Source organism: Salvelinus sp. IW2-2015, linkage group LG11 (genome assembly GCF_002910315.2).
Source record: "Salvelinus sp. IW2-2015 linkage group LG11, ASM291031v2, whole genome shotgun sequence".
Taxonomy (NCBI): domain Eukaryota; kingdom Metazoa; phylum Chordata; class Actinopteri; order Salmoniformes; family Salmonidae; genus Salvelinus; species Salvelinus sp. IW2-2015.
Genome location: NC_036851.1, coordinates 35,510,541 through 35,537,821, shown reverse-complemented (window position 1 = coordinate 35,537,821; position 27,281 = coordinate 35,510,541). Strand labels below are relative to the sequence as shown.

At 42.3% G+C, this 27,281-nt stretch overlaps 1 protein-coding gene and 1 long non-coding RNA gene across 2 annotated transcripts; both read right to left on the bottom strand.

Moving 5' to 3' along the window:
* Positions 1–9,273: 9,273 nt before the first annotated feature.
* On the bottom strand, positions 9,274–11,011 carry LOC111970288 (peptidyl-prolyl cis-trans isomerase-like 1). Its single transcript, XM_023996942.2, is given in 5 exon segments — positions 9,274–9,821; positions 9,927–9,995; positions 10,388–10,396; positions 10,399–10,541; positions 10,742–11,011. Coding segments are annotated over 5 exon segments (498 nt in total). The 5' UTR covers positions 10,798–11,011; the 3' UTR covers positions 9,274–9,600.
* Positions 11,012–18,716: 7,705 nt separating this feature from the next.
* Positions 18,717–21,930, bottom strand: LOC111970287 (uncharacterized). The gene is made up of 2 exons (XR_002878097.2): positions 21,688–21,930; positions 18,717–19,852 (listed from the first exon to the last, which is right to left on the bottom strand). It is a non-coding gene; the product is annotated as an uncharacterized lncRNA (long non-coding RNA).
* Between the last annotated feature and the right edge of the window lie 5,351 nt (positions 21,931–27,281).

Sequence of the window (27,281 nt, the reverse complement as noted above, 5' to 3'; positions counted from 1 at the left end):
TGAAGAGCAGTAGTGGGTGAAGGGTTTTGTCCCAGCCCAGCTCTAACACCTGACTTAAATAATCAACATAACAAATCACAGGGATAGCCTATGATTTGTAATCAGGTATAAGCAATCCTGCCATTCAGATCTGGAGAAGTCCACCTTTTTAAGTCATTATTCTGTACTATGGGTACAATTGGAGGGGGATTCATTTCGATGGTATTGATATATAACGCAAGAAATCGTCATCGGAGACAAATTTAAATAAAATGTCTTATTAGGAATTTTCAAATAACATCAATTGGAATTGTCTTTCTCGGCTGTGATTCAGTTAAACCTCAGTACCAAAGCAATACTGTAGGTGCAGTCAAAGCGTGCTTCCAGACGGAAAGTTGAGGCTGGTGGGAGGGGCTATAGGAGGACGGGCTCATTGCATTCCATTTATTCCATTCCAGCCATTACAATGAGCCCATCCTCCTATAGGTTCTCCCACCAGCCTCTTCTGGTGTCAACTTTGAATTCAACCTAAGCCACAGATTGTTAATTTCCTCCATTTTGTACTAGACCTTTATAGAGGCAGACCAGAAGACAGTCAAGAAGCGCTTTGAAAGCAAAATCTTGCACTATGGTCATATTCATAGAATATGCATTGTAAGTAAAGTCACCAAAAGTGAAAACATTGTCATTGTAAGCAGTGCTGGTTGATGTACAGGCCTAAGTGACCACACACACACAAATGGACCTACAGCTGGGGTAAGATTATTATTTTTATTTTTAATGTAACCTTTATTTAACTAGGCAAGTCAGTTAAGAACAAATTCTTATTTTTCCATCATTCACACAGTAGACATAGTGTAAACCACCATGTCAACAAAATGCTGTCCTCGATGCTTAATTTGTATTGGGTATGGCTCAATTTGTGGAAATGCTGTTATTACTCATCGTCTTTAATGATGTGTTTCACAGACACACAATGACCACGATTTGAATGCTGCAACTGAGACGGAATGACATTGAGGGATACACTGAGACCCCTAGTATTACTGGATATTTGGGAAGATATTTGTAACAATGACCATAAAAAGGGGAGCAGACTTACACCAGCACCCCATTTTGTTAATTACATGGCCAACCATCCCTCTAGCTACCCCTTATTCCACACTATGCCTTTTATGCCCCATGGTTCCTCAACTTCGGACCCTTTGGAACTCTCCATCTTATCTCTATAAACCCACCCTACCTTCACCTATTTTCCCTATGCTGCTTCCTTCACTTGTTTTTCTCCTGATTTGTTAACATATAGACTTAGTAACACCATTAAAAGGGTTTTGGTGTGTCTAGCCTGGTCCCAGACCTGTTAAATTGAGAAGAAGGGTGTTGATAAAGCTGAATTTAGGCATAGCTTCCTTGTTTTGAGTCTGTTAAGTGTGCTTTTCATTCTGCAGGATTTGACCTAGTATTTTATATGAAACCTACCTTACACATCCAGTTGTTTCAACATTTGTAACTCACCCACCAAAATCACAGTATGCTGTTTTACATTTTGGTTTATTTGTGCTGGTTTTATTCCTTAAATGGAAAAGCAGAAGAATCTGTGTGCTCTCTGATAGTAATAATAGTTCATATGGTGCTCTTCGATGTCCCAGGTTTGTGGCATTGATGAATAAATCATTTAATCTTTACTTCAAGTCAGATGTGTATATGTTATGTATGAAAGGCACATGTAGGCATTGTTAACTTTTTTGATTTATTTAAAACAATGTAATTGTTGGAATTCAGGTGTTGGATGTGATTGGTGGGTGACTAGGTGCATTCTTGTCAAATAAATGTGCTTATTCATTCATGATTATGGATACATTCTGAAATGAGTTAATCTGTCTTTGAATCTGCAACAGAACATGGCAATACGTTACATCTGAATAGCTTTAATACAGCAGTTGTTTGGGAATGTCACTTTTGCCACTGGGGGGTCAGTAATACATAAGATGATGGGCCAGGACCATAGACTTGAATAGACATAACATCCAATTTGTAAGTCGCTCTGGATAAGAGCGTCTGCTAAATGACTTAAATGTAAATGTAAATCTCTGCATCTGTGCCATGATGACGTCTGTGAGAGCATGGGCTGCGCCATTGAGGCCATCTCTGTTCTGAAATGGTACATTTTCTTCTTCACGAATACAGTTCATTGGCTGATCCCTCCTGATGACCTAGCTGTCACAACTACGAACGGGTCATCAGATCATGCCAACCGGGTCATCAGGAGGGATCAGCCAATGAAGTTGGAAGTCCCGCCCCCAGTTGACTAAATCAAAATGGCGAAAGTCCTCAATGGCACTGCCCATGCTAACACAGGCTTTTGGCCAATAGGTTTGGTTAGGTTTCAATTATAAATCAATCCTAATGTGACTTGGATTAAAGAATAAGTGCCTAGACTGGTGCAATAAATATACTATTTAAAAAAAACTCTGTTTACACTAATCCAATGCTTTTTTAAATGTTAGTAGTAGATGTAGGAAGAATCAAGTACCTTTACTTTTATCTGACAGAAAGAAAATACAACAAATGAAGTCATGGCACATGTTTATGTAATATTACACATGTATCCCTGACTAGGGTGGCAAAGGGTTGGAAACTTTCCAGTAAATTTCCAGAATATTTCTAGACATTTTCCATGGGAAGTTTTGGGACTTTTGCTTAAATTCATCAAAAAAGTTAGCTTATAACAGTGAACCTTTTTTGTGGGATACACATAAGGCAATTCTAGGTCTTGTGGCATATCTTGGTTAAACTATCCTCAATTCAATGGAATTGCAACCCTCTGCATGCACAGTGCATTCTTCCATCACATGTGCAGTGCACTCTTCCATCACATGTACAGCTGATTCTCAAGATCTTGCACACTAATGAGATGCTATTGAGCCCACACTACTACACTGTCTGAGCCAAGGACTACACCACGCACCAGGCTTCCTGTGCGTCTCCAGAGCCCTGTTCCTCCTCGTCTCCAACCCGGTACCACCAGTTCCGGCACCACGCACCAGGCCCACTGTGCGCCTCCAGGGTCCAGTATGCCCTGTTCCTGCTCCCCGCACTAGCCTTGAGGTGCGTGTCCTTAGCCCGGTACCACCAGTTCCGGCACCACGCACCAGGCCTACTGTGCGCCTCAGCAGGCCAGAGTCTGCCGTCTGTCCAGCGCCGCCTGCGCTGCCCGTTTTTTCCTGTCCCTCATCTTCTCCTTCATCAGATCTTCCAGAAGGCTTGTGCATTCAGATCTTCCAGAAGGCTTGTGCATTCCCGCATTCCATATTTACTTCTATGTTCCACTTTTCTCTTTTCTTTCCTGTCCACCATCTTACCCCCAACTCATGGCCACACTGGCAGCCATCTTTCGGGTCGCCTTTCAAAGCGTGTTGTATTATGGGTATAAAAGTTGTCCGACTTGCAAGCCATTTACAACAACCATGTGATGAAGGTCATGAACTTTCGACTGCAGTCGACTGGAAATTTCTGCAGTTGCTCCTTACCAACTGCAACTTGAAGTCAGATCCAAAGCATTGTGCAAGACAACCTTCTTTAGTTTTTTTGGGAAGCAAATGTTTTATTTATTTTTTACCTTTATTTAACTAGGCATGCTCATAAATGGTTGATGTCGCTACCTATCACTGGTTATTATCGATGCATGTTTACTGTATTGGGTGGTTGACTATTTAGAGAAGAGGTATCAAACTCATTCCACAGAGTGTGGAGTGTCTGCAGGTTTTTCCTTTCAATTAAGACCTAGACAACCGGGTGAGGGGAGTTCCTTACTAATTAGTGACCTTAATTCATCAAGGGTGGAGTGAAAACCCGCAGACACTCGGCCCTCTGTGGAATGAGTTTGACACGTGATTTAGAGCTTACATTTACATTTAAGTCATTTAGCAGACGCTCTTATCCAGAGCGACTTACAAATTGGTGCATTCACCTTATGAAATCCAGTGGAACAACCACTTTACAATAGTGCATCTAACTCTTTTAAGGGGGAGGGGTGGGGTTAGGAGGATTACTTTATCCTAGGTATTCCTTAAAGAGGTGGGGTTTCAGGTGTCTCCGGAAGGTGGTGATTGACTCCGCTGACCTGGCGGTCGGTGAGGAGTTTGTTCCACCATTGGGGTCCAGAGCAGCGAACAGTTTTGACTGGGCCTGAGCGGGAACGTGTACTTCCTCAGAGGTAGGGAGGCGAGCAGGCCACGGTGGATGAACGCAGCCTCTTGTTTGGGTGTAGGGCCTGATCAGAGCCGTGAAGGTTACGGGAGGTTGCCGTTCCCCTCACAGCTCCGTAGAAGCAAACCATGGTCTTGTAGCGCGATGCGAGCTTCAACTGGAAGCCAGTGGAGCAGAGCGGAGAGCGGGGTGACGTAGAGAAACTTGGAAGGTTGAACACCAGACGGGCTGCGGCGTCTGGATGAGTTGTAGGGGTTTAATGGCACAGGCAGGGAGCCAGCCAAACAGCCGAGTTGCAATATCCAGACGGGAGATGACAAGAGTCCTGGATTAGGACCGCGCCGCTCCTGTGTGAGCAGAGTCGTACTCTGCGAATGTTGTAGAGCATGAACCTACAGGAACGGGTCACCGCCTTGATGTGAGTTGAGAACGACAGGGTGTTGTCCAGGATCACGCCAAGGTTCTTAGCGCTCTGGAGGAGGACACAATGGAGTTGTCAACCGTGATGGCAGATCATGGAACGGGCAGTCCTTCCCCGGAGGAAGAGCAGCTCCGTCTTGCCGAGGTTCAGCTTGAGGTGGTGATCCGGTCATCCACACTGATATGTCTCGCAGACATGCAGAGATGCGATTCGCCACCTGGTTTCAGAGGGGGGAAAGGAGAAGATTAATTTGTGTGCGCGCTGCATAGCAATGATAGGAGAGGCCATGTGAGGATATACGACAGGCCAAGTGACTTGGTGTATAGCGAGAATAGGAGAGGCCTAGAACAAGCCCTGGGGACACCAGTGGTGAGAGCACGTGGTGCGGAGACAGATTCTCGCCACGCCACCTGGTAGGAGCGACCTGTCAGGTTAGGACCCAATCCAAGCGTGGGCCGCGCCGGAGATGCCCAGCTCGGAGAGGGTGGAGAGGAGGATCTGATGGTTCACAGTATCGAAGGCAGCCGATAGGTCTAGAAGGATGAGAGCAGAGGAGAGAGAGTTAGCTTTAGCAGTGCGGAGCGCCTCCGTGACACAGAGAAGAGCAGTCTCAGTTGAATGACTAGTCTTGAAACCTGACTGATTTGGATCAAGAAGCTTAATGCATTTTTATCCTTAAATCCTTACAATGTAATTACATATGTGATCCAGATTTCTAACATAAATAAATGAAATATCCTATATGCAATAATTTGGCTAATGTATTTATCTAGATCAGGTGTAGGCAACCCTGGTCCTGGAGTACCGCAGGCACTTCATGTTTTTTATTTAACTGGCCTGGAAGACCAGATGTGTTGAATTTAGGCAATCACTGAACTGATCAATTAGCTCAGTTGGTCAGGTGTGGTGCCTAGGTGAAACAAAATCCTGCAGTACCTGAGGTATTCCTAGAACAGGGTTGCCTACCACTGATCTAGATGTTACTGTAATGTTATGTCCCATATAGCCTACAATTGGTCTTTTCTGTAATATTATCACCAAAACAAGTCAAATTTGTTGATTGTCTTAAGTGTGAATACAATTTAATACATATTGTAGGCGACACCTTGTAGGGGATTTCTACACTGGCACTTTTAGAGGCTTAATCTGTATCCAGGAAACCGTCCCTTAATGAACAAGTACCCACAACACCAGTCGGGGAATCAATACCAAGTGCATTTGACTGCTTGGCATATTGTTTACCCAGCAACTTATGTGAACCGACGTACATGTATAGTCTAATCCTTTTCTGTACAGTGAGTGTTTTGTCCTTGTGATGGAATCAAATTCTGTTATTTACATGCTTACTGACAAATGTAACAAAGTTTCAAGTAAATACACTGCATGCTGTAGTTATGTGGAGTGATGCGGACATGCAATCAATTACCATACAGTAAGAATATTTGTGACCTCCATTTAATCACCTGTTACAAATCCATGTTGCAATCACAAATAATAATGAGGGCATGAATTAATGGCAAACAGGCATATGCCATATGCTGCAAAAACACCTATATGTTCTCATTCTAGTAGCCTACACACTCACTACCTGGTTATATTTTGACAAAACCATCAAAAAATACAAAACAAGCCTTGTGACTGTTGGAAAGAGCTTGGGCTGGAATCTAATTTCATTATCAGGATATTCATTCCTTGGATCATGTTGATCATGTTCAGCTTTGTGTAGAAGTGGAATTATCATCCATCATCCACTTCTTCGGCAATAACCAAGGCAAATGCCAGCGTATCCTAGAAACAGCAGAAGTCGTCCGACTTGCTGTCGGTGCATATGTACCTCCCGACTTCGGTCTACAATCGGCTTACCACTCAAACGCACCCATTGGATGAATATGAAATGTTAATGGGAGCGTTCGAGAGGATCACTTTTGTAAAGTGCGATACCATCGTTGGTCACCGCTTTGCGAAATGTGTTGGATTCTGGGTATAAATATTGTCCGACACGCACCTAGATCTTAACTGCATGAACTTTACAACAACCATGTGATCAAAGGTCATGATGTTTCAACTGCAGCCTTCGCCTGCATTTTGAGAGGCACCATTTGTCAACCAATCATTTGTGTTTTTGTTTGACACGGAAATGGGACCAAAGACATGACTGAAACAGGAAGCAACTTTGCCGTGATTCATATGTATACAGTGGATATGCACAAATGAATGTGATATTATTATTATTTTTTTTTAACTGCATTGTTGGTTAGGGGCTTGTAAGTAAGCAATTTACTGTAAAGTTGTTGTATTCGGCACATGTGACTAATACAATTTGATTTGAACATCAAACTGCATGACCTTTGATCACATGATTTTTGTAAAGTTCATGCAGTCGACAAGTAGTCGCAAGTTTGTCAATTTTTATAACCATAATGCAACACACTTTGAAAGACAGTGACCCTGCGATGGTTAACAACTTGACAAAAGTTATCAGTTCAAACACACCCACAAAGTTCAAGTTTGCCTGGATAGAATCAGCTACATTGTATCACTTGAGTGCAACATTTTAATGTGCCTGCATCTGTACACAGAGCCAGTCTCTGTACCTCCATTTTTTTGTTGTTTATTTTCTCTCAGGTAAAGCTGAGCAAATAATAAAACAAAATAGATTTTTTTAAAAGGGACTAAAGAATATAACATAACTAAGGAATAGAGGCTGATGTACTCACCTAAGGACTGTTAAAGCTCAGTACAGCAAAGATGTCTGTAGAGGAAGAGGCTCAAACTCAAAGCTTTCTGAGGAGACAAAACTCCTAATCCACATCCTGAATATAAAGCAGCGACTGCAGACAGTGGAGAAGAGCCTAGACTAATGTGATGAGCAGCAGAGCAAACATCTGGGTGAGGTCAGTTACGGCGGTCGGGAGATCAGGACCGGGAGGGGGGCCGCCCCATTCCCACCTTACTACAAACGTGGAATGAAACCGTCGTTGATGCACAGCCGTCGCCCCTCCACCCAAACCAGTGCAACATGCCACTGCTACAGCCAGGCCTGTGGTCCTGTGTACCCAGGAGACTTCAGTCAGCCCCAAGCCTTGGAGATGTAACGGATGTGAAATGGCTAGCTAGTTAGCGGGTACGCGCTAATAGCGTTTCAATCGATTACGTCACTTGCTCTGACACTTGAAGTAGGGTTTCCCCTTGCKCTGCAAGGGCCGCGGCTTTTGTGGAGCGATGGGTAACGACGCTTCGTGGGTGGCTGTTGTTGATGTGTGCAGAGGGTCCCTGGTTCGCGCCCGTGTCGGGGCGAGGGGACGTACTAAAAGTTATACTGTTACAGAGAGAAACATGAAAACCAACCAGCCAGGAATACCACCAGGCTTTGACAAGGTCAACGACATGCACAACATGCTGTGTTGCCCACAGCGGAAGCAGTGACCGTCAACATGGCTTCAGCTCCTCAACGCTACGCTACCATCACACTGGTCCAATGTGATGGTAGTACCATCACATTGGTCCATAGCACAATACAATGGCTTAGGACCCATATGCCCTACCGGTGAACCCTCTGAACCCAGGCTATACAGGACACCAGGGTTACCAGGCTGATGTCTAGTCTGGCTGGTCCACGTCCATGTACAAACATAATCAGCCACAAAGTCACGCATCAGCTACATTGTCCACCATTCATCATCGCTGGGAATGGCTACTCTCTGCCAAATGCAATGGCTTAATACTCCAACCCCTGTTCCTTCACAAATCATGTGAACAATGGGCAGACCGATGGCCTCTCAGCTACTCTCCACTCCAATGGATATGTTCAGATTGATGGCCTCTCAGCTACTCGCCACCCTAATGGAACAAGCACAGCCCCGTACAGTCCTGCTGCCAGAAGCTCACCATTGAGACAGCCCTCAGGCAAAGCTTGCCACATGCGATGGTAAAGAGGACTTGAACTCCTTTATCCTTCCATTTGAGAGGCTGGCCAACAAGTGTGGTCGACTGAGGCAGACAGGCTGCATTTCTGTCTCAGTGGCGCTGCCATCAAGTTTGCGTGTGCACTACCAGAACACATCTGGGAGTCTTACCATGGCCTAACTGGTCAAATGGCTGCCAGGTTTGAAAAGAAAGCAACCAACCACAGCTAGAAGGCGGCTTGGAAGCCTACGTCAAGCAGAGACCTCAACAGTACAAGAGGAACTGCTCACACTCACCAAGCAACAATTTAACAAGCCAATCTGTAAACGAAGAATAAAAAGTTCTAAAGGAAAAGTTCTAATGGAAGACAACAGTTAAATGAGAGTCCTGTGCCATGAAAAAAAAAAGTTGTTTTCAGTAGGTATCTCTACTTACCTTCTCTAAGGGGACCCCACTAGCAGCCTAGCTAACTGGCTACAGCATTCCAACTGGAGCAATAGTAGAGATAAATAACATCTACACAAAGCACAATATTGTAAAAATTCATGTACATTTTCATTCGCTTTTTGGTCTTAATTTAAGGTTAGGCATAAGGTTAGCAGTATGGTTAAGGTTAGGTTTAAAATCACCTTCTAAAGTGAGAAATTGTAGAAATTGGCAGGGTTTATGACTTCCTGGCACCTGCTAAGGGTAGGTGCTAGGTGAACTTGGATAACCCTCAAACTATAGGGAGATTACCAAACATTATAACCAAAACATAATGTTTCCACAACAGAGTAGGCTTTTTTTTTTATACCATGTGACTGTCTTATGAAAAAGACCAACATTACTGTATGTTCTGTTGTTTGTCTCCCTCCAGTGGTAGTCTGTTCAAGTTACAGGATGAGATGTAATCATTAGATAAACACCAGGCATATTCTCAAGTGTGTCATTCCTACCATGTCACTCATAATCATTTTAGTGATAATGATCACAATGGTTATGCTACATTATTGATTTGAGAATAACAAAATTAATCAAAGGCATAAATCATGACAAAATGAATGTACAAATAAGAAAGCAGTTGCTGGTTGTATGAATGAGTCTCAGTTGGGTACAGTCGTMCTGAGGATTTTTATGTCATCGGCAGGTCGGTCTTGTGAGTTCGTCTCAACCATGCCGATGCGGTTGACAACTGATATACCTTGGCACACCCTCCCAAAGATACTGTGCTTCCCATCCAACCATTGAGTAGGCCCTAGGGTAAGGAAGAACTGGCTTCCGTTGGTGTCTGGTCCTGCATTGGCCATTGCTAAGATCCCTGCACCTAGGGAGGGAGATGGCGCCATAAGAAAGCAGTAGAGAGCAACATAAAAATACAACGTTTTGGTACTATGACATGTTTTCTCCTGTTTATAAATTGTATAGTTACCTGTGAATTTCAAGTCAGGGTTTAGTTCATCTTCAAACTGTTTGCCAAAAATGGAGGCACTACCACGGCCTATAAGCAACACGCATTACAGGGAGTAAGAATCTGATGAACAGATTTACAGCCTCAGAGTTTAGTGAAATGTCTTATTTTATGTCTCTCTGGAACATTCTGAATGTATCACCACTCTGAACACAAAAAAAGAGCAGAGTTCAGGAGGTCAAAAGCCAGCGCCACATTCAGCTGCCAAACGTTTTCGAACAATGCAGATAGAAATTTCATGAAGAGAGCCAATGTGATTCCTTATTCTACATGTCAGAGAGTCATGTTTGTTCTACATAACATTTCTATCTGAACATTTTAAAACGTTGTGTCCTGCTGAACACCCCCCTGGTAGTGGAACAATATGAAACAAAACATTGGAAATAATTTCCCAACCATCTGTATGTGTTAATCTGTCTCACCTGTTCCTGGGGGTCTCCTCCCTGCACCATGAAGTCCTTGATAATTCGATGAAACTTGGTGTTGTTGTAGTAACCTCTCATGGTCAACTCAGCAAAGTTTTTGCACGTTTTGGGAGCATGTCTCCAGTACAGTTCCACTACAATTGTACCCATTCTGGAACATAAGAGAGGACACTAAATTAAGCTAAGAGCATTCCTTTTCCATGGGATATTAAATTAACCAATGGACAGCAATACATAGCATTTGGTATTGGATAAACATAATTGAATAGCAAGCATTTGAATAACTCCTAGCTAGCTGCTCATTCATTCAAAACAATAGCTAACGTTAGCTAGCTGGCTACCGGTGATTACGTTGTCTCCAGGCTCACTGTGGGTGGCTGCCAGTTATCTGGTGGTATTCCCGACATGATGACTTAACAAATGTATAAATAAATGTACTGAATCTGCAAAGTAGCCAAATATTTTGCGCTGTATCAATGAAAACTGTCTTGCCGCTACTGTGGTAGAAACCAGAAGTAACCTCCGCATGTGCAGGAAATTAGTTTTCTTCTTCGTTTTCTTCTTCTTCGTTTTCTTCTTCTTTTTCTTTGTTTTCTTCTTCTTTGTCGTTTTCGGTTTCTTCTTCTTCGTCGTCTTCGTCGTCTTCTTCGTCTTCTGTGGGTTTTATGGCGGACTACACTCAAAAAGGTGTATTGCCGCCACCAACTGGACGGTTTGAAACCAAAATAAAATAAATAAATGAATACGTAATATTGAAACTAACTTAATAATCCAACCAAATAAAAATAGTACATTGCCAAAACAAACAAAACTCCCACTTCTTCCTTCTTCTTTTTTAATTGTATTTTTATTTCACCTTTATTTATCCAGGTAGGCCAGTTGAGAACAAGTTCTCATTTACAACTGAGACCTGGCCAAGATAAAGCAAAGCAGTTCTCCATATCTCCCTTCTCAGGCTCTAGGATCTAAGTGGGAGGGACTTGTGCTAATATTGTATGTAATATTGCATGTAATCTTTCGGCCCCAGGAACCGCTCCGCCGCAATCACTATGATATCACCTCCACTTTACCTGCCACCCTAGACCAACTTCAATTTGCATACCGCCCCAATAGGTCCACAGACGATGCAATCGCCATCACACTGCACACTGCCCTATCCCATCTGGACAAGAGGAATACCTATGTAAGAATGCTGTTCATTGACTACAGCTCAACATTTAACACCATAGTACCCTCCAAGCTCATCATTAAGCTTGAGCTCCTGGGTCTCAACCCCGCCCTGTGCAATTGGATCCTGGACTTCCTGACGTGCCGCTAAACCAGGTGGTGAAGGTAGGAAACAACATCTCCACCTCACTGATCCTCAACACTGGGACCCACAAGGGTGCGTGCTCAGACTTCTCCTGTACTCCCTGTTCACCCATGACTGCGTGGCCATGCACGTCTCCAACTTCAACATCAAGTTAGCAGACGACACAACAGTAGTGGGCTTGATTACCAACAACGACGAGACAGCCTACAGGGAGGAGGTGAGGGCACCCGGAGTGTGGTGTCAGGAAAACAACCTCTCACTCAACGTCAAAAAAGGAGATGATCGTGGACTTCAGGAAACAGTACAGAGAGCACCCCCCTATCCACATCGGCAGACAGCAGTGGAGAAGGTGGAAAGTTTTAAGTTCCTGGGTGTACACCTCATGGACAAACTGAAATGGTCCGCACACACAGACAGTGTGGTGAAGAAGGCGCAACAGCGCCTCTTCAACCTCAGGAGGCTGAAGAAATTTGGCTTGTCACCTAAAACCCTGTCAAACTTTTACAGATGCACAATTGAGAGCATCCTGTCGGGCTTTATCACAGCCTGGTACGGCAAATGCACCGTCCACAACCGCAAGGCTCTCCAGAGGGTGGTGTGGTCTGCACAACGCATCACCGGGGGCAAACTACCTGCCCTCCAGGACACCTACAGCACCCAATGTCACAGGAAGGTCAAAAAGATCAAGGACAACAACCACCCGAGCCACTTCCTGTTCACCCCGCTACCATCCAGAACGCGAGGTCAGAACAAGTGCATCAAAGCTGAGACCGAGAGAGTGAAAAACAGCTTCTATCTCAAGGCCATCAGACTGTTTAACAGCCATCACTAGCACAGAGAGGCTGCTGCCTATATACAGACTTGAAATCACTGGCCACTTTAATAAATGTATCACTAGTCACTTTAATAATGCCACTTTAATAATGTTTACATATCTTGCATTACTCATCTCATATGTATATACTGTATTTTATACCATCTATTGCATCTTGCCTATGCCGCTCGGTCATCGCTCATCCATATATTTATATGTATATATTATTATTCCATCACTTTATTTAGATTTGTGTTCATTAGGTAGTTGTTGTGGAATTGTTATATTACTGTTAGATATTACTGCACTGTCAGAACTAGAAGCACAAGCATTTCGCTACACTCGCAATAACATCTGCTAACCATGTGTATGTGACCAATAAAATGTGATTTGATATTATTTGATTTCGATCTTCCTGGACCTTTTATGGGGGGCCTTAGTTCAGAATGGAACTTGACCGCCACCTACTGCACAAAAAGTAGAATTCAACTAGATACAAAAACTGATTTTCCTGTTTTTTATATACACTCAGTGGCCAATTTATTTGGTACTCCACCCCATTCACGAACATATTAGCTCCTACAGACAGTGGGTCATGTGGCCGTAGCTTGCTATATAAAGCAGGCATACAGGCATCAAGGTATTTAGTTACTGTTCGATTGAACATTGAACGGCATGGCCGGCCTCCTGGGCTTTTCACTCACGACAGTGTCTAGGGTTTACAGAGAATGATGCGACAAACAAAAAACATCCAGTCAGCGCCAGTCCTGTCAGCGAAAACAGCTCGTTGATGAGAGAGGTCGAGAAAAAAATGGCAAGAATCATGCAAGGCCACAAACAGGCAAATAACGGCGCGGTACACCAGTGATCTACAGAGCAGCATCTCAGAACGCACAACTCGTCGGTCCTTGTCATGGATGGGCTATTGCACTCCTATCAGCTAAAAACAAGAACAAGCGATTCCAGTGGGCATGCAATCACCAACACTGGACAATTGAGGAGTGGAATAACATTGCATGGTCTGACAGATCCTGGTTCCTGTTGCGTCATGCTGGTGGCAGTGGCACGATTTGGCGTAAGCAGCATGAGTCCATGGCCCCATCCTGCCTGGAGTCAATGGTACAGCCTGGTGGCGGTGATGTAATGGTGTGGGGAATGTTTTCCTGGCACATGTTAGATCCCTTGATACCAATTGAGAAACGTTTGAACGCCAAAGCGTATCTGAACATTGTTGCTGACCAGGGGGGTCTGACCCGGTACTAGATGAGTGTACCTAATAAACTGTCCACCAGGTGTATATTTCCACACTATGAGGTTGGAATAATACTGTGAAATTGTGAAAATTATGATAATGCCCTTTTAGTGTAAGAGCTGTTAGAAAAGACCACTTGAAATGTTTGCCTGTTTTGGTGGGGAGGGAGTTTTGGCCTCCTGGTGACATCACCAGGGTTTAAATTAGTCATTAGACCAATGGGAGAGTTCCAAATCTCTGTGCCAATAACAGCTAGTTCTCACTTTTCCCCTCACCACTTCCAGACAGTCCAAGCTAAATTCTTGCTTGAGAAATTGCTCTTTGCTAAGAAGCTATTTTTGTTTATTTTTGACAATTTTAATTGAAAACAATCACATCAAGGTACTTAATTGTTAGCTAGAAATTATTTGATATTGAGATAAAAAAGAACAGCTGCAATTGACCTTTAAAGTGAGTAGTGATTTAATTTATCTCTATGACGATTTCACTGTAAGAAATATGTTTGCATGTTAATATAGTGATTTTGAATTTTAGTAGTTGTGCAAAACTACACTGTATGCAGTTTATAATGATTAATATGACAATGAAAAACACACAAAAACTGTGTTGAAGACCTTTAACATAATCAACAAAACACTGTAAAACAAATAACTATTCAAGGCATCCCTAGTCAAAAACTCCTCCAAAATTAGTGATTTTTCCAATAAAATCCTATAAGATTATCACAACATTATAGGATGTTGTGTCAGCTCTATCAGAATCCTACTGGAATCCTATGGGATCCTATAGGATCAGAACTTTTGTTGATTGAACCCATTATATTAAAGTTTGTTGTCATTTCTTCCAGTACAATACAACAACATGAATTACAATATTTTATTTGATTGGAAACAACAGGTTTTATTCACCACCACAATATGGGAGTGATTCAAGGCTACACGTTCATTTGGAGTTTGACAGTACACATTTTTCAACAAAACACTCACTTGAGTTATTTGATTTGATTCTTATTCATGCAACTTCTTGTCTTTTTAATTAGAATACATTACAATATTATATACAATACTAAATACAATTTTACAATAACGCAAGATTTTGGGGGGGTTTTCCCCTTAGAATGTACAACATATTTACATTGCATATATGCAAAAAAAGTAGAATGAAAATAAATTTTTAGGTACAGTAACACAAAGATATTAACATTCTTCATTTAATATACAGTATAATAGTCAGCTATGCATTCAAATAGAGAATGTTCCGTTTACCCTCTTTCTGTTGGTATAGGGAGAGGAAAAGAAAAACCTAAAGATAATGACACTCATTCCAGGATTGTACCTACCCCTCTCACTCCCTCCCTGCCTCCCTGCCTCCCTACCTCCCTGCCTCCCTACCTCCCTGCCTCCCTACCTCTCTGCCTCCCTGCCTCCCTAGCCAGGGTTGACCTACCCCCTCTCACTCCCTCCCTGCCCTGCCCCCTACCTCCCGTACCCTAACCAGGATTGGTACCTACCCCGCTCACCGTCCCCTCTGCTCTCCGTACCTCCCTAACCAGGATCTGTACCTATCCCTCTTCACTCCCTCCCTGCCTCCTTGCCTCCCTACCTCCCTCCTTACAGTTGTACCTACCCCCTCTCACTCCCTCCCTGCCTCTCCTACCTCCTCCCTACCAAGGATTGTACCTACCCCTCTCACTCCCCCTGCCTCCCTACCTCCCCTTCCCTGACCAGGATTGTACCTACCCCTCTCACTCCCTCCCTGCCTCCCTCCTACCCTACTCCTGCCTCCTACCGAGATTGTAACCTACCCCTTCTCACTCCCTCCTAGTGTCCCTGCCTCCCACTCTCCCTGCCTCCCAAGCCTCCTCCTCCCTCCACCAGGATTGGACCTACCCCTCTCATCCTCCCCTCCCCTACCTCCTGCCTCCCTACCTCCCTCCCAGGATTGTACCTACCCCTCTCACTCCCTCCCTACCTCCCTGCCTCCCTCCCTACCAGGGTTGTACCCCCACCCCTACCCTCCCTCCATCCTTAGAAGGTGCTCCCTCCCAATTTTCCCTATCTCGACATTGCCGGCGGTTCCCCACTATGGGGTCGGCATCTCAAGTGGAAAGGAGGCAGTTCAATATTGGTTGCTTATGATGTTATTATAGTTGACGTGTCCACTGTCCACGGGTGCTCCATGTGTTAAGCAGCCGAGTTAACTATAGTGTATAATGTTTAATCCGATAGGATTCCAATACAAGGATCTAATTAGAGGCCAATATGAAAATCATTTTGGAACCAGTCCTATTGGACTAATATAGGATTCTATTGAATAGGATTTTATTTACAAGAATCTAATAGAAAAATCTTATCAGTGTGCTGGAGTCTGGTGTAGCAGTCTAAGCTCCCAAATCTGGACCACATATGCCTCCTCCTAGACTCAAATCAAATCAAATTTATTCATATAGCCCTTCTTACATCAGCTGATATCTCAAAGTGCTGTACAGAAACCAAGCCTAAAACCCCAAACAGCAAGCAATGCAGGTGTAGAAGCACAGGGATTCGAGCCCTGGCTCGGCCGACTGTCTGTGCCCTTAACTACTTTACCCCTCTCTATATCTATCTCCATATCTGTACTTACATCTGTCCTGTAAAAAAAAAMCTATAAAATAACAAGTTACCCTAGTCAATAATAGAAGCCAAAAGAAAATCCTATCAGATTTTGGAACCAGTCCTATTGGACTCCTATAGGATTCTGTCCTAGGTACTAGGTACTATCCCATGGGATAAAATTCTATCCTATTGGATAGCTTCCAAAATCTGATTGGATAGCTTCCAAAATCTGATTGAATTTTCTTTGGGATTCTAATTGGATATTTTTTTGGGGGGGATCCTATAGGATTTTTTTGACTAGGGATATTGCATACAATGACATAATTCAACACAATTTTTATTTGACCTGCAATTAAACCTTACAAGCCAGTTATGGAAAAAAATCATTGAGGGAAAAAGACATCACATGACCTGATACCAGTTGATTTGTACAGATTGTCCAAGAAACTGACAGAAGAAGAGTGATGAGACACCTTGTAATGGACGGCATTACCAGACAGTATTAGACAGAGTAGCTAGATCTAAACTTGTCTGGTAAGACAACAATTATAAGGTCTAGGTAGTAGCATCAGAGGAAAGTAGCCAGGGTCTTTGGTAGCTACAGCAGCTTGTTGACAGACAAGCTGTGAAGAAAGAAGACAGAAATAAGTTGGAGAATTGGAATAGTTAATAGCAACACGCCAGTGGTGAAAAGTTAAACAAATGTATTGGAGGTAATAGTAATTTCTACAATTATAGTAAGACATTTATAACTGGAGCAGATTCTTTGTCATAAGGCAATATTACACAATCTTTAAATTATTTGAACTTTAAAGGGACATGCAAATAAATGATGACATTACAATTTCAGAGAGTTCAGAATGAGTACACAAAGCTGTGATTAAATTATTGTGTGTTGTTAAACCAGAACTCAGAAGAACAGCCCTTGACAAACACCTCCATCACTTCATGCTTTTGTGTCCGCTTTCCACTAATTTGTACAGCCAACCTCTTGTTACAGAACACACAGTTTGAGAACTCTGTTTCCTTGTATACCTTTACTTTACCTTGACAATCATAATGGTGTTGAATAGGGCAATAGGTTGAGAGTTATAACTGGTTGAGAGTAATGAAAAAAATAACTTCAACGATAGTGAATCAACCTCTCATTTTAGTTTAAATGCAATAATCAGTTTCAGAGAGAGAAATAAAGAGAAAGTGAGAGCAGGAGAGCCATAGAGGTCGTTGTGTTTATTTTTCTCACACAGATCTCAGGTGTCAGCTGCACAATATGCCACGCAGGTACAGTAGGGCCGCTGGACCAATCACGAGCCAACAAAGGCCCAGATTCAGCTTCGACTGGGGGAGGGGAAGAGGAAGTGGCTATTACTGCAACAGTCATTTCACTGGTATTCTTTAACTACTGGGTGGGGTGGAAAATCTACACAAAGGGCAGGAGGCAGGGAGGAACTACTTTTCACAAATGGGGGGTTAGGCGGAAGGTGCTCACCACAGACGACGTTTAGGACTATTACCTCATCCTCTTTTCCTATGGGACTATCTCTGTCAGCCTTTAAAGTCTGGTGTCACCTGTTCTGGATGCTTCCTTCAGCCAGTTGTTCCATCATCATCTTATTCACATATGTAGTCCTTTAAAAAAACGACCCTACTACAGTCTCCATCTTTCCATGTTATGAACTTTGAACTGGAGTTCACGTGACTTAGAGTCTACACCTGAACAATGGAAATGCCAACAGACATAGAGGGTCTCTCTCTAAAACATAGAGTTGACTGAAAACAATTTCCAAACAGTAAAAAACAATTTAACTGTGAACACGTCCTGCTTCAGGTATGCTACAGTGCCGTTGCACCTATATTGGTTGTTGAGATGGTGTGGTTGTTTGAGGGGCTTTCAGGGGACATCATTACCAGACAGTGTTAGAACACCTGTGTACAGCCCAGCACTGTCAGGTAAGACGTGCTTTGGAAGCCAAAGAAAGGGAAGATCACCAAAAGCACATAACTAACTATATCCAACCTCAGAGCATATCTACGTCTACACAACCCTTAGAATACTACTCAAACCTATCAGCAACTCATAAGATATTACTACCCAGGATCAAGGGCTAAGAAAATACAGTGCTACGTGGGATTGTGTTTCTGTGTTATGTGTTTTTGTCTATGATGCCTGCAGAGGGTCATCATCATCATTACCAGGCAGTATTAGAGGGAGTTATAACATCCAAAACTACCTCGTAAGATGGAGATGGCCATCCAAATATCAATATTTCATTTACAAGAGCAGCACAGATGCGGACAGTGTAAATAGAGGAGGCTACCATACAGGTGGATCCAGAAAAGCACTGACTACCTGCTGTGTTTACCAAACCCTGTCGGATTTCTTTGATGTTTTTATTCTATAATTTTGCAACCACATCAGTAGGCTAAGTCATTGTTAATAATTATCCAAACACATCACAACTGGGCTTTTTATGATCCAAGAACATAAACTATAATTTAAGAGGCTGTGGTTATACAAAGATTCCTTGAAGTTATGCACCTGCGCTGTTAGCTAAAACAAAGTAAGGTAGGCCACTGGGCCCTCGCAAAGTCAGGCCGCAGCTGTATCAAAACGCTACTATTACACAGGTAATGTAGTATTCTAGAGTACCACAATGGCAGGAATTTCAGAAGATGATTACTCCCATGTCTCGACTAATATGCCTCAAGATCACCTTATCATTGCCACATTGGCAAACTGCCACCAACATTGAATGCCCTCAATGACACTTCTCGGCAAACATTATACATTACATAACATCCTATGTACAAACTGTATGCACTGTGCACAATTCACAGTGTTCCTGCACCATTGTAGCATTTCAAAATTGGTCTGAGTTATTTCACCAAATACATAATGTCTGATTACATTTGCCCTTTTATGAAACGTATCCACATTACTTTCAGTAGTAGTTTTGATTTAATTCATTGTAGTCTACAAGTAAAATCTTGTTTGAATTCTTTCTTCATGTTCAAAATATATAGCCTCCATTGTTGTCAGAACAAACTTAAAGAAAAGGTTTTGCTCTGAAACAAGCAAAGCAAACATTACTTGATGCAAATGTCATGGGATTAGTTGGTTGCGAGAGCGGGAAAGGTTGAATGGCGGTGGGAGAAGGTAAAAATGGGGGACAAAAGAGGGAGAGGGAGTATGTAGGAGGGTAAAAAGGGAGGGGTCTGAGAAGGAAATCAAACAGCAACACCTGTAATCTTACCATTGTGAATAGAGCAGTAAAGGAAGAATGTAAAAATAAAAAAGTGAGGAGTTGTAGAGGGAGAAAAGTGAGGGGAAATATCTCAAATTTCCCCCTGGAGCCCGAGAGAGAGTCACATCCAGTCTCTCTCTGGTCATTCAAGACCCCATGAAAGGCAAAACCCACAGACATGCCCTGCTTCCTCCTAGTCTTCAGCCAGGCAGCATTTCAGTAGACAGACCAGCACTAGAGGCCCTCTAAGGGAGAAAAGGAGAGAGGGAGAGAAAAGAGAGAAATCATCTTTTAGGAGGCTGAAAGAACAGTTAAATAAGGAAGCAATTGAAATACAAGAAATGTATATATTTGGCATCTATCAGATAATAATCTGATGCTCATCCCTAGTCTAGTCCCTAATCCATTTTTGGGGCTAAGGAAGATGTGACATTATATTCTCCTTTTATGAAACATGATGTTTTCAATACTCCGGAGTAAACCTTTACAATAGGTTTTACATGACCTTTTAACAATAAAGACCTGTTTTCTTGAATAATCTAATTAAACTCTAAATTGTAGTTACAGTATATTGATACATTTCAAGTGACACAAGTATAGTCATGACTTTACATCATATCCAGTTGTATGCATAGATGCAAAAATCTACTTTGCTTTAAAGCCAAACAGGTAATTCAGCATCTGCATGGTCACCGCCTACCCTGAGTGCTTTGCATGCGTGAACAAACAGAAATTAAACAAAGGACTCAACCGGTTGCTTAGTCATTCAGACAAAATGGCTGCATGGTCTTAACCACACAAAACCAATCCATGCAATCCACTACCTGACCTCTCACCAGTGAACGCCATTAAACTTGTATACACTTTCAACACATATATTTGAGGCTAGGCACATTGCCACATCACAAAATGTATCTTATTCTCGCAGGAAGAAATTCTAAAAAGCCCTAGCAACAATGACCTCTTGAGAAAATGACATTATCACCACCTGTAGATGACAGGTGTTAGTTGTGTATACAGTAGCATCAGCTACAGTTTTAATGCATTTTCCTATTGTATCTTCCACATTCCCAACCGTGATATCCATCGTTGCTTATATTTAAGTAATTAACTGCTGGCCTATGCAAGTAAAGGAATAGCACAAACAAAGTAAGACTGCAACTGTTCTTTATAAACCAACAATTATCAAACCAGAGATTCGGATTGAGCAGCGAATTCTTACTTTAGTTTAGGCCAATAACTACACAACTTAATGTACTACTCTACGTCTATTGACATACAGAACTTGAATGAGGAGGGGGAAAACTCTTATTTAGTCTCATCTCTAATCATACCAGTAAAAAACAAGTAAGAACAAGCCTGACCAGACCCTTTTGAAGTTATTATTAGAGAAGACAAGCATGCCAGTTACATCTATTACACTGAAAAGAAGAGGCCCTTTCCCTCTCCACTTTTCCCCCCTTTAAATCTGGAGCCAAACAATTGTCTGTGTAGAATACAAAATAATTGAAAGGAGAAACTGTCTCCTTACAGCATATCAACAACAACATAAAGTCAATTCATCCATGAGACCACCATACTTTGCTTATCCTGCACATAGTAGAATTTAAAAACTTTTGACAAGACTCTTTCTGTTTAGACCTATGTGCCCTAACTGGTTTGTCTAGTCAAAGGATAGATTTTTTTCTTGTTTTGTACCACCATTCTCCTCTGTTTAGAGCACAAGCTAGGGAGAGAGGCTTTCCTCAGTGATGACAGGTGTCTCTTATCTGTTGCCATCTCAGTCAAACACCCTTCAAATCTTGACTTATTTTCCATTTGAAAAATCATATTACAGATAAATACTGAAGTAAAACAGGAAAATATCAGCATACTGCCATTCAAATAATATTCTGTGATAGTGATCTTATAAAGTATTTCAAATAGTCCCTTGTGTAAAAACCGGGTTATAGTAATTAAGAAAACTTAGTACAAAGATACTACTGTTTAAAAACTTTAGTTTTATAATTACAAGTTACCCTATCCTTCCTTGTAGCAGCCAGAGAGCCAGAAGCCATAACAAGAGATACTATTGTGTTACCGGGTCTTGTTGCTAGACAGGCTTTTCTTCCTCTTTCCTCTTGCTGAAGGACGAATGATTTCTTGCATGCCTGGGTCAGATTCAAAAGGCAGAGAGGCCTCCGAGATTCAGGAGAACAGTTAATCAGTAGATGTCAAAGGAAGGCAGAAAGGCAGACACCAGAGGTAGAGGTGATGTCCATTGTTGAGGGACCCCGGAGTGGTGGTGATGTTACCTGGACAAGCTCTTAATGCGAAGAGTCTGAGTTTGTAAAGGTTTTGATTTACATGTACACCTACCAGCCCTACCCCAATGTCTCTCTGTGGTGTAACCAATCACCTTGCACCAAGCACCTAGCAGGTGCGTGCGTCTCCTTTGCTGTGATTCGTCGGGCCAGCCTACTTAGAGTTCACTGGGGTATGTGTGTTCGTGCATGTATGACATCAGCTTTACAGTCGAGAACCACGCCCTGCCCCGGCAGGGCTTCTCTTCCTCATCTCAAACACACCTTTCTACCCCTGACCTGAGCTTGTGTTAAAGAGTAAAATGAATGAACAAAGTGCATTGATATACAAAATAACATAATAATGTAACTCCTAATGGAGTGTAACACAGTAAAAGGTATAAGTAATAGTAAAAGCTTGAGGTAAAAGTACATTCTTGGTCAGTCTACTATACATGCATCTCTCTAATCTATATATATTCTCAAAAGCAGTAACTATACATATTATCTAAGGTTGTACTAACATACAGTACCTCACTCAACTGATCAAGGGCTTGATGATTAGTTGATTTGTTAAACTCAGGTGTGCTGAACTAGTACTGGGCTGAAGCAAAAGCCTGCACCCCAGGAAAAGGGTTATATGAACACTGCTGTAAATACTGCAGGTAATACTGACAAACGCCCATGGAGTCATAGACACGGTGGTCCTGAAATGACTGCCAGGCCAGCTTTACTTTTAAGAACAAACCTTTAACCCCGACTGGAAGTTTATGGGTCGTTCTTGAATTATGGCGGCATCTGGGCATGGCATTTTGGGGAAAACAATGATTTACGTTTTCTGTAGTTTTTATTTAATTTAAATGTATTTGGGTACATCTTCCCATTCTAAATCAACTAATAATTTAGAACATACTAAAAGGGTGTGATTAGAGAATTATTTTGTTTAATATAGATTCCTCCCCCGATAACATTTTGCCACTTGAAATAATGCTCAAGGTTGTTGTATATCTTTGTAATCAAGGCTGTAACACCAATGACATAAAACCAAGGGACATACATTATACTAGTATGCATTTTTTGGTTTTATTAAATAGTTGTGTTTACTGTCTAGCATTCAAAATAATACATAGATGTCTCTAAATCCCCAAAACATGTCACTACACCTCTACCAGAGGAGGCTGGTGAGATGAGCTACAGGAGGACAGGCTGATTGTAATGGAATGGTATCGAACACATCAAACACATGGAAACAACGCATTTGACTCGGTTCCATTGATTCCATTCAAGCTTTAAAATGAGCCTGTCCTCCTATAGCTCCTCTAACCAGCCTCCTCTGACATCTGCACATCACCAATGGGAAAAGCCAATTTGCTAGCACCCAGTTGTTTTGACAATACATACAAATATATGTTCTGTAGTATAAAGGACTTACAAATGTTTTCTTATTAAATAACAGTTCAATGAAACAGAACATGTATTATTTGTCATGTTTTTGTCAATTTAAAGTGTTTTTACAGGGTGCCAAAGTCAAGGGACAGCATTTACCAACGCAATTAAAAATCATTTGCTCAAGATCAGTTGATGACGTTCTATGACACACAGCTAATCTCACCTCACCTAAAACCACGAATATGCAATACAGAACCAGTCACTAATAACTACTAACTAATATCAGAGGTCATTTTTTTGGATAAACTATTCAATCAATATACTGTATATTTAAATATTTAATTAGATCTAATATTGAACTCCAGTCCATTGTATAATAGCGGACAAAGACTGTGAGATCTTCCAATTGGTGTGAGTGGGCATGGGGTAATCCTCAGAGGACACATGCACCCCAGCAACAAGGCTGTGCTCTGACTTGCATTCTCAGGTAATTGGGCCCCAGGTGTTTGTGCACCAGGTGGGGCAGTACAGGTGGTTCAAATGACTAGAGCCCATGGGACCAGGTGAATCTGGGAAGCAAAGCAGCAACCAAACAAGCCAATTAACTGGCTGATTCAACTTCCTACTCAGGACATCTGCCTTGCATTGATTGCACAGTGGTTAAACCACAAACTAATTGTCAAACATTGTCAGTCCTGTAACCTCACTCAGATATTCAGGTACCTCTCTGCATTCATACACAATAGGCTACATAAAGAACAACACCCAGAGACAGATGTCATGTTCCAGCTACAGGTGGAGTAGGGGTTGTGGGAATGATGCAGCTACTGGTACACAGACAGACAGAGGGGGAAAGGGGGAACAGACAGACCCTGTGGGGATGGTGAGCTCAGCTCAGGGAATCCTGTTACGATGGCGTTACCATGGGTACCAAGGCACACAAACACACCGCCCTGAAGGTACTGTACGTTTATCCCTGATGTGATGTGGTTTCATCATTCTCATAAAGACAAATACAAAGTATTTCATTTTGTCTTTGATAAACAATAAGATATTGCATAAAAGTGGATGTTGTAAAAAGCCATGTTGACTGGCAAGACCATATACGACTTCCTGGTTCTGTACAACTCATAAAAGACACAGATTACAGTATAGAGTAAACAGAATGCTGTGCCTGCCAGCTGTAAGATATTGGGCCACAGCCAGGGAGCCTGCGTGAAAAATGTATATTCACACATACAGTATACACTCACACAGCAACCAGAGTTAACGATATATTGAGCAACAAATACAGTAGGCCTGCATACCACCAGGGGTTACACATAGAGATCCCAGGAGGCTGGTGGGAGGAGCTATAGGAGGACAGACTCATTATAATGGCTGGAATGGAATTAATGGAACGGTAGCACATCAAACATATGTAAACCACATGTTGGACTCCGTTCCGTTAATTCCATTCCAGCCATTAAAATTAGCCCATTCTCATATAGCTCCTCCCACAGCCTCCTCTGATAGAGAGCCTAGTACTGTAATTCCTAATTTTATGGGATTACATTGGGGAGGAAAAACAAATCTCATTAGGCTTCTGGAGTTGGGTGGGGAATAGTAGCTTTCTTTCCTCCATTTTCGTTCAATATTGTTTCTATTTCTTCAAGATTGTTTGCCTATAAGTTTCATATTATATTAGAAGATTTTCTCTAGAATGGAGAGAGGAAGATTGAGGGTATGAGAGTAAAAGCACAAATGTTACAAATTGTCAGAAAAAAGAAAGGGGGAGATGTAGGTTTCAAGAAGATGGAGTGAGTAAGAAGGGTTGGGGGAACAGGTAGATTAGCAGATGTAGTTGTCCTGTGGGAGAATTGGAATACTGGCAATCTGACTTTGTGTTCAACTTTGTGCTCAACTTAATGTAGGCAAAGGCTCAAAGTATACTGGGGTATAGGCCAAATAACTATCTGTACTGAAGATGACATGTTATGTCAGCCCAGATACAGTATTTATTTACTAGTTTTTGATTTATGATTTACTCTCAGTGCATCAAAAGCACAAACCCATGAAATGTAGGCCCTACTCCTAAACTATAGAGGGCGGGGTGGAGAGCTCTGGTTGATGATTCCAGAGAAGAATAAGAGCAAAACACAGAAAAGGACAGAGTGGAAGTATTTTTCTCCACCACCCAGAACTTAACGCACAACTCGCCAGGATTATCCAGGAAAGACTGCCCTTCCTCTCACCTTGACTTCTATTTTAATTCAAAGGTAAGTGACTAACCACATGTATCTGTTATGTAAGAAAATGACCATTGTTATGACAATATTAAAGCACGGATCTGCAGGTGCTTTTCACAACCGAAGCGCAAGGTGTGTTTTCCGGTTTTGAAGACAGAGCTTTGAGTTGTTCCTCGACCTTTACCAAAGAGAACTAAAAGTATGTGGACATCTGCTCATCGAACATCTCATTCCAAAATCATGGGCATTAATATTGAGTTGCCCCCCCCCCCCCCTCCTTTGCGGGGATATACTTCCACTCAGTCACGAGCATTAGCGAGGACGGGCACTGATGTTGGGTGATTAGGCCTGGCTAGCAGTTGGTGTTCCAATTCATCTCGAGGGGGTTGAGGTCAGGGCTCTGTGCAGGCCAGTCAAGTTCTTACACCTATCTCAACAAAGCATTTCTGTATGGACCTCGCTTTGTGCACTGGGGAATTGTCATGCTGAAAAAGTTGTTTCCACAAAGTTGAAAGCACAGAATCGTCTAGAAAGTAATTGTATGCTGTACCTTTAAGATTTCCTTTGACTAGAACTAAGGASCCTGAACCAATTAAAACAGCCCCAGACCATTATTCCTCCACCACCAAACTTTAGTTGGTACTATACATTTGGGCAGGTACCGTTCTTCTGACATCCGCCAAACCAAGATTCGTCTGTCGGACTGCCAATGGTGAAGCGTGATTCATCACTCCAGGGAACGCGTTTCCACTGCTCCAGAGTCCAATGGCAACGAGCTTTACACCACTCCAGCCGATGCTTGGCATTGCACATGATGATATTAGCGTTGTGTGCGGCTGCTCGGCCATGGAAACCCATTTCATGAAACTCCCAAACTGTTTTTGTGCTGATGTTGCTTCCAGAGGCAGTTTGGAACTTGGTAGTGAGTGTTGCAACAGAGGACAGATGATTTTCACTCGCTACGCACGTCAACACTCAGCTGTCCCGTTCTGTGAGCTTGTGTGGCATACCACTTTGCGTCTGAGCTGTTGTTGCTCCTATACGTTTCCACTTCACAATAACAGCACTTACAGTTGACCAGGGCAGAAATTTTACAAACTGACTTGTTGGAAAGGTGGCATTGTATGACCGTGTCACGGAAGAGCTCAGTGACTTTCAACGTAAGGCCATTCTACTGCCAATGTTTGTCTATGGCTGTGTGGTCTATTTTATACACCTGTCAGAAATGGGTGTGGTTGCAATAGCCGGATCCACTTATTTTTAGAGGTGTCCACATACTTCTGTTTATTTATAACTAACCCTTCTGTAACTTTTCAACAGAAGTTCCCCTCTGTTTCCGCTAGCTAGTCTAGCCACTGTCATGTTTCATCCGTGCAAAGTTTTAAAGTTACTACAACATTTCAATTAAAGTTTGATTAGAGTTCTAAAGTTAGCTAACCCCTTTGGAGACAACATTTAGTCAATTTACCTGATGATACAAGATACAGTAAATTACTACTTTGCATTCTCAACCCACGTACGAGACTATTTGCACCAAGTTCAAGGGATGTTCCATTGACAGGATTACTAGGGGATCTCATGTCAATCGGATGATTTGAAATCCCTGTAGGTATCTTTCAAAAAAATGTATCCAATGTCAACGCCAAGAATAGAGGACCTACAACATTCAGAATTATACATATTGGGGTTTGGCTGTCAAGACGTCGTCTGACATTCAGTAGTCCTTCTAGCCTTGACCGATGCCTTACCATTGCTTCGGTCTAGTCCAGTGCAAT